This window comes from Silene latifolia, chromosome Y (genome assembly GCF_048544455.1).
Source record: "Silene latifolia isolate original U9 population chromosome Y, ASM4854445v1, whole genome shotgun sequence".
Taxonomy (NCBI): domain Eukaryota; kingdom Viridiplantae; phylum Streptophyta; class Magnoliopsida; order Caryophyllales; family Caryophyllaceae; genus Silene; species Silene latifolia.
Window position 1 is genome coordinate 197,890,222 of NC_133538.1, and position 13,706 is coordinate 197,903,927.

Here is a 13,706-nt window from a genome sequence, read left to right on the forward strand (position 1 = left end):
ACTTTGTCGGGCCTTATGACCTCTTATAGAGTTCTGGCAAATTTATATAGCCTGGTCGTGGCGAGAGCTACTATAGTATTCTAATGAGTCGATTCTTTTGACTAAAGACTGTTCGCCTAAGGTGGCACAGTTTCAGATTAACTTTGATCTGTGTTACTACGACCTTCGTAAATGGGGTCAAATGGGCATATTTTGGGTTATGATGGCTGTGGCTAGTCGAAGGGAATAAGTGCGATAGGAATTGTCCACCCCCTTGTCAGGGTTAAAACAATATCTCAGGGCCACTCGAGGAGTAATGAACTGGAAATGCGTGGCCACGCTCGGAAAATATCTATGGTAGATAAATCCGGTCAATCAGTTATTCTCCATATCGAGGAAACCACTCTCGATATGATCACTTGCAAGTACGACCTGAAAGACACCTTGCATTGAGTGGGAGATAGTAATAGGACAAGAGAATTGGTGACGCACACTTGTCGAGGACAAGTGGGAGATTGTTGGAATATGTGTCCTCCGACAATAATGCGATCACAACTGTCGATCATGATGATCACATGTTTAAGTCTCATTTTAAAGAATACATTTGGGAAGTAATATTTTACTGTCAACTGGTCCACACATATCGGTAATGATTGGCTGACTAGAGTTTGACATTACTATCGTGCGACGGTGGTGATCAGTTGATCCCCTTAGGTCATACCTAAAGGGTAACACTCTTAATTGAATATTTAATTGATCATATGACGATACGGGTTAATTAAATTACTTAAAATTGACGGACAATTTTGGAAGTAATATTTACGTGTCTCATTGTAATTTGACTAAATAAGATACGGTCTAAGTAATCGAATTGTTTTATTACTTAGATGAAATTATTGTTTACGGAAACAATTGAAACGGAATGAATAATTTATTATAAATACAAGATGTTGTGATTTATAAATTGGTAAACCATTTTTTGGTACAAGTAATTGTGAATTACTATGTTAATTTTATAAGTGACATGTTTTATTAATATGTTGATTTTTAATAGTTAAAAATACATTTTATAAATAAGATGTCATGAAATGTGTCACATGTGACATATTGACAAAATCACAAATAAAATGGACTCATCCATTTTATGTATATGTACCGAAATGGAGGGAGTATTTAGGATAAAATTGTGTTGATTATGTTAAGTGGAAAACATGATGATTAACCTAATAGACTAGCTTTGCATGCCTAATTGCTTTTGTGAAGAGCATCTTGGCCATGCATTGGGTCCTTTCTTCCCCCCACTCGGTTTCCACCTAGAAAAGAAGAGTGTTTCTTCTTTAATCATTCCTCTTTTTACACTACATATTTTTCTAGTGTAATTTTATTCTACTCTCTAATATTATTACAAGAACTTAGAGAGATAGAAAATACTCCATAATTTTTCCCTCTCTTGGCCGAAATACTAGAGAGCAAAACAATATTTTGGGTCAATTTTTGGTAAGATTAATATTGTTCTAGATCAAGTAATATTAATCTATTAAGGGGTTATCTTGGGTATATGCTTTTGGGAGAGGTTCTAATTTGAACCTTGTTCATCCAATATTTGGAAGCTCAAGAACAAGTGAGTAGGAGAACTCACTTGTGCCCTTTTAATCCGAAAATCTTATGGTGAGAAAACGATTTCTTCACTTATCTATTTTTAGTTTGCATGCATAAGATTTGTATTTAATTTTATGACTAAATTAAATCATCACATATATGAATATGTAAAGTAATGAGATATAGATTTCCAACAAGATCGACCTCGACTTACCACTAACTAGTTGTTTGTTGAGTATTATAAATGTGTTTGATTGGATGTGACCCGAGGACATCACCCCACATCAGCAAACTTCAAGCTCATTCATCCTTTTCGATTTCAGCCTCCTCTCATGCCTTGTGAACCATATTTTCTTGTGTATTCCACCCCTCATCCCTCCGTGCACGGGTACAAACTCATCAGTGAACAAATAATATAAACTAGAAGATCCTTTCATAATTGCAGCACCCTTTGTCGATTGATCTTGAAACTTAACAGAACTGATTGTGCTCTTGTAGTCCTCAGAAATTAAATCGGACTCATATCCATAATTCGTTGGACAACATGGTTCTTTGACAATTGTAACAACCGCTTCCTCATCTCCATAATCATCAAAGATAGGTGGTAAATCAAGATTTAAAAAAGAATCACCTTCATCTGATGGCTCGATAATATAAGTGAGAATCTCGTCTTCCTCTGGTTCATCATTCGGAATCTGACAGCCTTCGGGACTGTTCGTTTGGACAAGATGAGGCGTTTCTATGATCTGACAGTCGTCTGCACTGTTCTGTGGCGTCTCTCCATGCTTTTCTGCTTTTTCTTTGTGAGCATCATTGTAAGATTCGACCTTTTCTTCTTTTAATTTTTGTGTGCCAATATCCTTTGGTACCATCAGCTTACCTTGAATTCGTAATCGTTCAAAGCATCGATATTGTTCGAAGGATATGTATTCCTCATTAGGGCAAGAAATATATGAATGTCCAAACCCATGACACATAGTACAACGTGCCAAATCTTCTCTTTTAATCCTTAGACACTCAATTTCTCGTGTCCGTCTCAAGCTGAATAAAGTTGCATCGTCGTAGGGTTCTATCTTTTGTCCCATCATAGGATCGTTTGGATTTAAGGAAATCAAGAGCCAAAGCTCTGATACCAATTTGATGTAAAATAACTTGGACGAATTAGGTTGAACAGCTCGACGGTCTGTTCGTATGCAGAATAGGGTAGATTCGTGTAAAACTGACAGTTTGTTTGACTGTTCGTCTAAGTATTTTAGGATAAACACAGCGAAATTTAACTGAAATTGTTGTAAAACGTAAAAAGTAACAAAATTCGTTTATATGAATGGCTCGTAATGCCATTTGGTCTTTGCAACGCTCCTAGTTCATTTATGAGGCTGATGAATGAAGTGTTAAGGCCGCTCCTTAACAAATTTGTGGTAGTCTATCTTGACGACATCCTAATTTATAGCAAAGATGAAGAGTCGCACAAACGACATTTGCGAGCTGTGTTTGAAGTTTTGCGAGATCAGAAGATCTATGGTAAACTAGAAAAGTGTACTTTTATGGTATCAAGTGTTGTTTTACTTGGTTATATTGTGGGTAAAGACGGAGTAAGTATGGACCCATCCAAGGTCGATGTTATTCAAGCCTGGCCAGTTCCGAAATCAACTACAAAACTGCGAAGTTTCATGGTTTAGCATCATTTTATAGACGATTCATCCAGGGTTTTAGCTCGATTATGGCTCCAATTACAGAGCTAACCAAGAAAAGAGAGTACGTGTGAACTAGCAGCGCCCAAAAGGCGTTTGAGGAGGTGAAGCGCAAGCTGTGTTCCGGACCTGTGTTAGCACTACCCGATTTTAATAAATTGTTTGAAGTCGAGTGTGATGCAAGTGGTGTTGGAATTGGTGCCGTGTTAGTACAAGAGAAGAGACCTATTGCATACTTCGGCGAGAAATTAAACGGTGCAAGGCTGAACTATTCAACCTACGACAAGGAGTTTTATGCAATCGTGAGAGCATTGGACCATTGGAGTCATTATCTGCGTCCGAAGCCATTTATTTTACATTCTGATCACGAGGCTCTTAAACACATTCATGGACAGCAAAAGTTAAATCAAAGACATGCTAAATGGGTAGAGTTCTTGCAATCATTCACGTTTTCTTCAAAATACAAGACGGGAACTTCTAACGTTGTGGCTGATGCTTTATCACGAAGACATTCGTTGCTGATTGAGTTGGATGCAAGAATTCTTGGTTTCGAACATATCAAGGAACTGTACAAATCTGATCCAGAATTCTCCAAGGAAATTATTGATTCAACAGGTTTGTATACTGTTCAAGATGGCTATCTTTTCAAAGGTAATCGGCTATGCATTCTAAATGGGTCGATTAGGGAGCTGTTGGTACGTGAAGCTCATGGCGGGGCTATTGCTGGACACTTTGGAGTTAATAGGACGAGTGACATCCTAAGTGAACACTTCTACTGGCCGAGAATGAATAAGGACGTGCAAGAAATCGTGGCGAAGTGCGTGGTATATCGAAAGGCAAAAAGCACGTTCAACAAAGGCTTGTATACACCTCTGCCCGTACCTGTGCAGCCATGGAACGAGGTAAGCATGGATTTTATCCTTGGTTTGCCGAGAACTCAGAGGGGTAAGGACTTAATTATGGTGGTAGTTGATCGATTCTCGAAGATGGCGCATTTTATTTCGTGTCACAAAACTGATGATGCAACTAAAGTGGCTGATTTGTACTACAGAGAGATCGTTCGGTTACATAGAATACCTCTTACTGTTGTTTCAGATCGAGATGTGAAGTTTCTTAGTTACTTCTGGAAAACGTTATGGCGTTTGATGGGAACTAAGCTTCTTTTCAGTACATCACACCATCCACAAACAGATGGTCAGACCGAGGTAACCAACCGTACTCTGGGGAGTCTATTGCGGGGATTGGTTAGTAAAAGCACGAAGGATTGGGATATCAAATTAGCTCATGCTGAATTCGATTATAATCGTACACCATCGATGACTACGGGACGAGCTCCATTCGAGATTGTCTATGGCGTGAATCCATACCTGCCCATCGATTTAGTGCCCATTCCAAAGAAAGATGTGTTGAGTTTTGAAGCTAAAGAGAGGCCAGCGGCATTTCTTCGAGTATGTGAACAAGTTCGAGCTCAAATTAGGAAGGCAAATGCTAAATACAAGGAGAAGGCTAATAAAAATCGTAAGCAGCCTGTTTTCAAAGAAGGCGATCTTGTGTGGTTACATTTAAGGAAGGAACGATTTCCGTCCAAAAGGAAGAACAAGTTGATGCCACGAGCAGATGGTCCATTCAAGATCCTCGAATGTTATGGCTCTAATGCGTACAAGCTGGAATTGCCGAGTGAATATGGTGGGGTGAGCGCAACTTTCAATGTAGGCGACCAGTCACCGTATTTAGAGGACGAGGATTTGAGGGCAAATTCTCAAAAAGAAGGAGAGAATGATGCAGGAGCATACTCGGGACAAGCAAATGAAATCCTTATTAGTCGAAATGTGACTCAACTAGTAAAAGGGTTTGAGCTTGGATCGATAATGTGTTAATGCTGAAATGGGAAGGCGTTGGAGCTGCACATCACGGCTCCTAGGACGGCTAGGATACACGGTTTCCTAAATCATGTAGGAGTAATAAATTAGTTTAATTACTGTTTCCAAATAAAGTTAGGAAAGCTAGATTTTCCTAATCCTAGTTTAATTAGAATACCCTAAAATCTGATTGTATTCTAATTATTAGTATTTTAATAACTTTCCTAGTTAGTTTAGGAAAGGGGAAGATAGCTTGGCTTGCAAGCTGAGGAATTAGGACTCGGGTCGAATTGTGACCTCGATTAGGAGTATAAGTAGGACCGTGTGTAATCAGAAACACACACATTGAATTTTCAGAAATAAGATTGTTTACAATTGTGAGCATTGATCGATTAGGTTTGCGAGCTTAATCTTTAGGTCTTCCTTGCGAGGTTGATTGCGTGAATCTGCGTTTGATACCTTGTGAGGTTAGGACTAGGAATTCACCATACTATCCGGTTACTTTAATATTCACGAGATAAACAGTCCAAACAATTCAATTTCCGCTGCAATTTTACTAATTACATCAACATACACATTCACGGATTTAGCAAACTCAAACGAACAGTTCCACGATCTGTTAAATCTCGTTTTTCCAGATAGTTTTACATCAACTTCATCGTATTATTTTATATTTTGTTTTTCATGTGGATTCTACGACAACATTGAACGCCACAAAGTGAACTGAATTACATTATATTTGTTTTGGTCCGTAATCGCCTACATGAGCTGATAACTCTGGCTGTTATATTGTGAAGTTGATTGATGGTGGGTTCAACGAGCCATAAGTCAAACGGTTGGTTGATCGATCACATATGCGAGTTATGACGATACCTCGTAGGACAATTGTGACAACGTAATGGAGTCTTAAATGTTTAAAAACATTCGGTGCCAGGTCGTGGATTGGACGTCCATTGTGTTCCTAGAGTCGATTCTTTTGACTATCGACTGTCTCTTGAGATTAAGGCAGTTTTTGGGTGACTTTGGTTTCTTTCTCACGGTCTGCCGTAACAGGAGGCTAAGCGATTTTTTGGGTCATTTCATTGTGCTTATATCGCAAGATTCGAGTTGAAGAAAATATCCAACCTTTATCAGGTTTAGTTATTTCTCAGGGCCACTCGAGGAGTTGTAACTAAAATGCATGGCCATGCTCGAATGATGATTCGTTTATTAGTTAAGTTACTCTTTAGTTGGGAAAACCACTCTTGATATTGATCACTTGTAAAATACGACCTTTGTGAATACGGATTTTGCAAATTGTTTTACATTGAGTGGGAGAAATTTTAGGATATGAGAATCGATTATCGCACATACACTTGTGAGGACAAGTGGGAGTTTGTTGGAGCTTGTGTCCTCCACGGTTAGTGTGATAATGTATATAAATCTCTTATAGGTTCACAGGGTATACTTAGTATTTTATCAGTTGATTAACGTTTATTAATAACGGTTGGCTTGCTAGAAGTTTGACGTTATTATCATACTGATGGCGGTGATCAACTGGTCCCTAAAAGTCACACCTATAGGATGTGTTTGAGAGATGTGATTATATGAAAATATAATCACATTGATGCCTTATATGACTAAAAGGTTAGTTCATGTAATTGACTAAAAAGTTAGTCAATGTGATGATGAGACGAGACGAATTAATTATTAATTCGTATTATTAATTGAATATAAACTGTTATATTTAATCAATGTATATAATGTTAGCTTAAACGAATTTAGATGTTAATTCGTAATTAAACGTAAACGGTTATATTTAATTAGCAAATTATAAATATGCGATATTTATATTTAATGTATATATTATACGTAATTGTCATAATAAATGTTGACAGACCGGTATTAATAAATCGACTACAAACTGTTGTGTGTGGACTTATTAAATACGTGTTGACATAATTGACAATTGATAAATATACACATTTTATACATTTTAATAACTACCTAAAATAAGAAGATATTCTCTCCTTATTTTTGGTATTCTCGGTTTGGAATAAAAAAAGAGAAGAAAAAATCTTCCTCTCTTTTCTCCTCTTGTTGGACGGTTATAAGCAGAGAGAGGGAGATTATTTTTCTTACTTGATTTTTTTCCACAAAAACCTCTCATCAAAACCCTAAATATAATTAGTGAAATTAGGGTTCTTTTCTAGCAAAAGAAGGGCATTTCTCAAAGCATTTTGAGTGCAACGATTAGGAGAATATCGATCTCGATATTTGTTCTTAGGCCAAATTGCTAGGACCAAAGGTTGATTCTAATCTCTACTCTTTTTGTTTATGCAATTTCGTTTATGACTAGCAATTTCATAATTATAATTTTGTTATAATCCGAATTTCTTGATGAAGTATACCGATATTTCCCACACGTATAGAACCGCTTACAAGACTCCAATAGGCATGTCACCGTATAGGTTGGTGTTTGGTAAGTCGTGTCATCTCCCCGTTGAGCTAGAACATAAAGCTTATTGCGCGGTGAAAAATTTAAATATGAGGATGGATGAGTCGGGTGAGTTTTGAAACTTCAATTGCAAGAGTTATAGGAGATTCGTCATGAGTCGTATGAAAATGCGGTGATTTTCAAGGAACGAACCAAAGCATGGCTTGATAAGATGATTGCAAGGAAGACTTTTACGGTTGGTCAAAAGGTCTTACTTTATCAATCCCATTTTTGGTTCTTTCCGGGCAAGCTAAGATTCCGATGGGTTGGACCGTTCGTTGTCACTCAAGTTTTTCCACATGGAGCGGTGGAAATCCGTAGTCTCTCTACGAATAAGGTCTTTAAAGTTAATGGGAAACGATTAAAACCGTATTTGGATGGCTTTCAAGTTGAAGTGGTGGAGAGTATCGATCTCTTTGACCCAATTTATGAGTCTTAATCTCATTTTCTCATGTCGTGCCACGACGTAAAATAAGGCGCTTTACGGGAGGCAGCCCAACTTGTTTTTAGTACTTTCAATTTAAACTTTAGTACTTTACTTTGTTTGCATTTTTAATTCCATAGACTAATATTTATTGTTTATTTTGATTCGGTATAAAAAATAAAAAGAAAATAAAAAGAAAAAAAAGGCAGCACAAGAAAAACAGAAAAATAACAAAGACGGAAAATAAGAGCAAGTCGATAAGAAAGGCGTGCGGCCATAGCCGCATAAAACGGCCAAAACAGGCCGAGGAAGAGCCTTCAGGCGGCCTCCGCAGCATCAAGCGGCCTCAGCAGCTTCACGCGGCTCAATTCTACATCAGGTACAACGCTTCTTCTTGTTTCTATTATCCATCTTCGGTCCTTCTCTCTTCTATTATTCAGCTTTTGAAAAAAACGCAGCACCCATTGAATTCTGAATTTGCATAACCAATTTCCAACTTCAATTCAAGTTCAGATTTCACATCCATCATTCACACATTCAAATTACAATCTCGTTTTTCTTCATTCCCATTCGAAATTTTCGAATTGATTATACCCTAGCACTTGGGTTTTCAAATTTTTTTCAAAATTGAGGCATCCAAATTGACGGAAACTGGTTTTAATTGCAATCACAAGGAGTTTACAACACTATTTCTCATTGCTAGAGGCGATTTTGTCATCTTTTGGGTAAAAATCTTTGCTTTGCCTCTTCCCTTTCAATTATATGCTTAAATTTTGGTTTTTGCTTTAATTTAGGGTTCAATTATTTGTTCTTTGAGTTTATTGTGGAACAATTATTCATCTTGTGCTATAAAATTATTGTGTTGTACCATTGTTAAGGGAGAATTGAAGTCCTTTTGAGATTTGTGAGAATTTGAGGTGAATTGTGTGGTGTTGTTGTTACTTGTGACCATGGCTAAAACAAAAGGAACCAAAAGAAAAGCCACTTCCACTTCTACATCCAAAACCCCCGCAAAAACTAGAAAAACCACCAAACCCACAACGAAAAAGGCCACTACAGCTACTAATCGAATTGTCATTTCAAAACCCGCTCATTTAACCGATGCCCAAGGGGTAATATGGGATGATTTGCATGAGAGGTTGATGTTGGAGACTAAGTTTCTTAGTATTCCAACCTTAGAGAAGTTGGGTATGCTTGAAGTGATGAAGGCTTTGTTGAAAAATGTTGGGTTGGAGGGGTTCATGACGAAGGGAGTGCCCACCTATCGTCGATATACTTTGGAGTTCTTGTCTAGTTTAATGGTGGAGCGAGAAGAGAAAGTGGTGTCAAAGATCAAATTTAAGTTGAAGAGGAAAGTGTGCGTAATGACTATGGATGAGTTGAGAGATGCTTTTGGTGTTGAGGAAAATAATGAGGAGATTTATGAGGGTCTTACTACCAACTTTACCGGGCCGAAATGGTGGTTTGAGGTGACCGGGAAATATGCCACTAAAAAACAACGTGATGTGAGCTCTACCATTCCCCACCCATGCCTTCGTGTTGCTCACCGCCTTATTTCTAATTCTTTTCTTTGTCGTGGAGAGGCTACTAAGATGCCTAGGGTTCATTTTGGGTATTTGTGGGCCATGACTCCGAAGGGCAAGGGAGTGCCGGGCTGGGTTGATCTCTTTATGTCGGCTTGTGAGTCACAACAAAAGCTCGGCGGAGGGAAGATAGGCGGTGGGGGAATGGTGACCTTGCTTATGAGATACTTTAAGATTGATGTTACGGCAAATGACCTTCCTTTGGGAGGTCATTATCTTATGGATGTGAATTGTTTGGTGGGCATGGATATGTTGCGACATCGTGAGGCGATTGGTACTTATGATTGGTATTGGGGGAAGGATCATGAGCTTTACTTGTGTTTGCCTCGGCCGAAAGATAAGGCTCTTACCAGTGGTAAGACGGCGGTGGATTACTTTATTCCACCCGATCCCGAGTTTGCTAAAACAGTTGATAAGAGTACTCCACGGTTAAGGTGAGTGACGATAGTGAGACTGATGGTGATGGTAGTGATGCTAATGAGGAAAATGGTAGTGATGCTAATGACGAGAGTGGTAGTAATGATGAGGAGTCAGATGATGTTGTTGAGAAGGAGCGGCCTAGTTCACTCGCTTCTAGGGGGCTCTTGTCTTTTCAAGCCTTGAAAGCTAGTGTGGATACTTTGAAGGAGGAATTTGATTCATGGATAAAGAAAACTGATGATAAGTGATGCAGGAGCACTTGAAGAAAATGAAAATGAAGTCTTAATTAGTCGAAATGTAACTCACATTTCTGAAGGATTCAAAATGGGCTCAAGTATCGTGAATATGATAGCATGGAGAGGTCAAAGTGACGGGTTGGAGTCCGTCTAAGTCAACACGCCAACCAAGGAGGGTCAAGGTCGTGTGCTGATGGAGGTGTTTAAGATTATTAGTTTCCTTATTTTTGCTTTCCTAATTCTAGTCAATAAATTTAAGGTAGTATTGTTATTTCCTTATAGTTTCTTTCCTAATCTTATCAAGATTGTAATAAGGCAATTTGCCATAATATGGGTCGGATTTCCTAATCAGGTTAGGACAAGTTAAGGAAGTTTAGGGAAGGGAGGTCGGTTTCCTTATTGTATAAATAGGGTCTTTTGTATTCAGTTTTATGCATTCAAGTTTAGAGATTAATACAAGTTTTCTTGTTGCTTATTGCTTGCGAGCTTTGAGTGTCTTATTTCTTTCTTGCGAGGGAGAGATTAGAGTGTGGTTGATCCTTGTGAGGTGAGAGTCACAAAACCCAGTCGTGTGTGAGTTCGAGTTCCTTGCGAGGGAGGAGAGTTTATTCACGTCATATCTTTTAAATTTTCGTTCAAATACATATAAAAATCAAATAAACAGTTTAATATTCCGCTGCGTGTTTTTTACAGAAAAATCCGAACAGTCCAACGTACTGTTCAAACCCATAAAATCGACCTGATTTTACATCAATTTGGTTACCAGAGCAAGGTTATTAATTTGTTTCTTAACAAGTTAATCTTGGGAAGTAAGGATGCCGGGAGAGGACGATTCCAGCAAGACAACCGGTGATGGTTCAAGCACACTTCAAGAACAGCTAGATGAGATGAAACAAGCTATGGCCAAGCTAAAGTATATGATGAAGAACCTTCCAATTGGACGAGGTAGAGAACGAAGTCCAAGTCGTAGTAGGTCTCGTGGATCATATTCTGATGATGCGGTTTCCAAGTCCAAAAAGGAGAACAAAAACGATGATGATCGAGGTCTAAAACTTGACATACCTAATTTCAATGGAGATTTGGATCCCGAAAAGTTTTTGGATTGGATTAGGCAAGCTGAACGAGTTTTCGAGTACAAGGAATACGATAAGCATAAACAATTCAAGGTAGCTATTCTAAAACTCACTAAATATGCATCATTGTGGTATGAAAACTTGAAAAAACAGAGGAAGCGAGATAAGAAGAGAAAGATTGATACTTGGGAGAAACTTAAGAAGCACCTTATGAGGAGATTCTTACCAAGAGATTATGAGCAAGAAAATTACCTAAAATTGCAATCTTTATCACAATAAAATCTGTCCGTGGCCGAGTACATTAAAGAATTCGAAAGGATGATGATTGTTTGTGATCTTGAAGAGAAGGAAGAGCTTAGAGTTGCAAGATTCATCAAGGGTCTAATACCGTCACTTGCATCAAAAGTTGAGGTTCATATTTACAATGGGTTTGATGATGTGTGTCGTTTGGCTCTAAAATTCGAAAAGCAAGACAAAACAAAGAAATCATATACCTATTCGAAAGGAGCAAGTTCTGGCTCGAGTTCTTATTCTAAACCAACAACGAGCAAGCAAAAAGAAGTTGTGACAGAAGAAGTAAAGGACAAAGGTAAGGGTGTCGTGGAACCTAAGGGTAGCTCATTAAGGCGCTATTTTAAATGCCAAGGCTATGGTCACATAGCTAACGAATGTCCACAAAAGAGAGCACTTACCGCTCAAGAATTGCGCAACATAGTTCCAAAGATTCGTTCAAACCGATCAACAAGAAGTATGCGATATTGAAGAGGGCGAAGAAGAAGGTGTCGCCTATGATGTTGATCCATTGAGTGAAGAGGAGTGTTTGGTAATTCGTAATCTTCACGTGGAAACAACTCCGGTTGAAGCTTAACAAAGGGAGCAAATATTTCACACTCGTTGCAAGGTACATTCTAAAATTTGCAATCTAATCATTGATAGTGGATCATGTACCAATGTTGTGTCAAAGGAGTTAGTTGATGAGCTGAAATTACAAACCAAGAATCATAATAAGCCATATAAATTACATTGGTTGAATGGGGACAATGGAATACAAGTAAGGAAGCAAGCATTAGTTTCTTTGAGCTTGGGACCTTATAGTGATGATATTTGGTGCGACGTGATTCCTATGAGTGCGTGCCATATTCTATTGAGACGACCATGGCAGTTTGATCGAAAGGTTGAACATGATGGAAGAACTAACATATATAGCGTGACCAAGGGCAAAACAACATTCAATTTGAAGCCTTTATCACCTAATAAAATCAAGGAGCTGAAATCAAAGAAGGGGAGCTTATTTATGGAAGCTCGTGAGGTTGAAGAGGTTCTAGCTCGTGGAGAACAAGCCTATGTTCTTATGGTTCGTGAATTAGAAGCCAATGGTGAAGGAAGCAGCCGTGAAGTTCAAGGACTATTAAAGGAGTTTTGCGATGTATTTCCCGAAGAATTACCGGTTGGATTACCTCCTTTAAGAGGTATTGAACATCTAATTGACTTAATTCCAGGAGCTCAATTACCAAATAAACCAGCCTATCGTTGTAATCCCGAAGAAACAGAAGAATTACAGAGGCAAGTACAAGAATTAATTGATAGGGGTTATGTTCAAGAAAGTTTGAGTCCTTGTGCCGTACCAGCTCTATTGGTTCCAAAGAAAGATGGGACTTGGAGGATGTGTATTGATAGTAGGGTCGTTAACAATATCACAATAAAATATCGATTTCCTATGCCGAGGTTGGATGATATGTTAGACGAGTTGAGTGGATCACGAGTATTTTCAAAGCTTGATTTACGAAGTGGTTATCATCAAATGAGAATTCGTGAAGGTGACGAATGGAAAACAGCGTTCAAGACTAAGCAAGGGTTGTATGAGTGGCTCGTTATGCCATTTGGTCTTTGCAATGCTCCTAGTTCGTTTATGAGATTGATGAACGAAGTGTTGAGGCCGTTCTTAAACAAGTTTGTGGTGGTGTATCTCGATGATATTCTTATTTATAGCAAGAGCAAGGAGGAACATATTGAACATCTCCGTAAAGTGTTTTAAATGCTACGAAAACAGAAACTATATGGCAAAATGGAGAAGTGCACGTTCATGGTGTCATGCGTGGTGTTCCTAGGATATATTGTTGGTGAGAATGGTGTGAGCATGGATCTGTCCAAGGTGGAGGCAATCAAGGCATGGCCGGTTCCTAAATCAACAACTGAGGTTCGTAGTTTCCATGGTTTGGCTTCATTTTATCGAAGGTTTATCCAAATTTCAGTACAATCATGGCGCCTATAACCGAGTTGACGAAGAAGGGTGAATTTGTATGGACTCCTAGTGCAGAGAAGGCATTCGAAGAGGTAAAATCTAAACTAAGCTTCGCACCTGTTTT

At 38.4% G+C, this 13,706-nt stretch overlaps 1 protein-coding gene across 1 annotated transcript; it reads left to right on the forward strand.

The window, feature by feature from the left end:
• Positions 1–11,658: 11,658 nt before the first annotated feature.
• On the forward strand, positions 11,659–13,375 carry LOC141629780 (uncharacterized). The gene is made up of 3 exons (XM_074442728.1): positions 11,659–11,929; positions 12,105–12,163; positions 12,305–13,375. Exons 1-3 carry the CDS (start codon positions 11,659–11,661, stop codon positions 13,373–13,375), a joined length of 1,401 nt encoding a protein of 466 aa, XP_074298829.1.
• Positions 13,376–13,706: the final 331 nt, after the last annotated feature.

Coding starts and splice junctions, on each gene's coding strand:
- LOC141629780 (XM_074442728.1), top strand. CDS start 11,659: ATGATGATTGTTTGTGATCTTGAAGAGAAGGAAGAGCTTAGAGTTGCA. Junction 11,930..12,104: donor AGAAGAAGTAAAGGACAAAG/GTAAGGGTGTCG, acceptor GCGATATTGAAG/AGGGCGAAGAAGAAGGTGTC. Junction 12,164..12,304: donor TGAGTGAAGAGGAGTGTTTG/GTAATTCGTAAT, acceptor GTTGTGTCAAAG/GAGTTAGTTGATGAGCTGAA.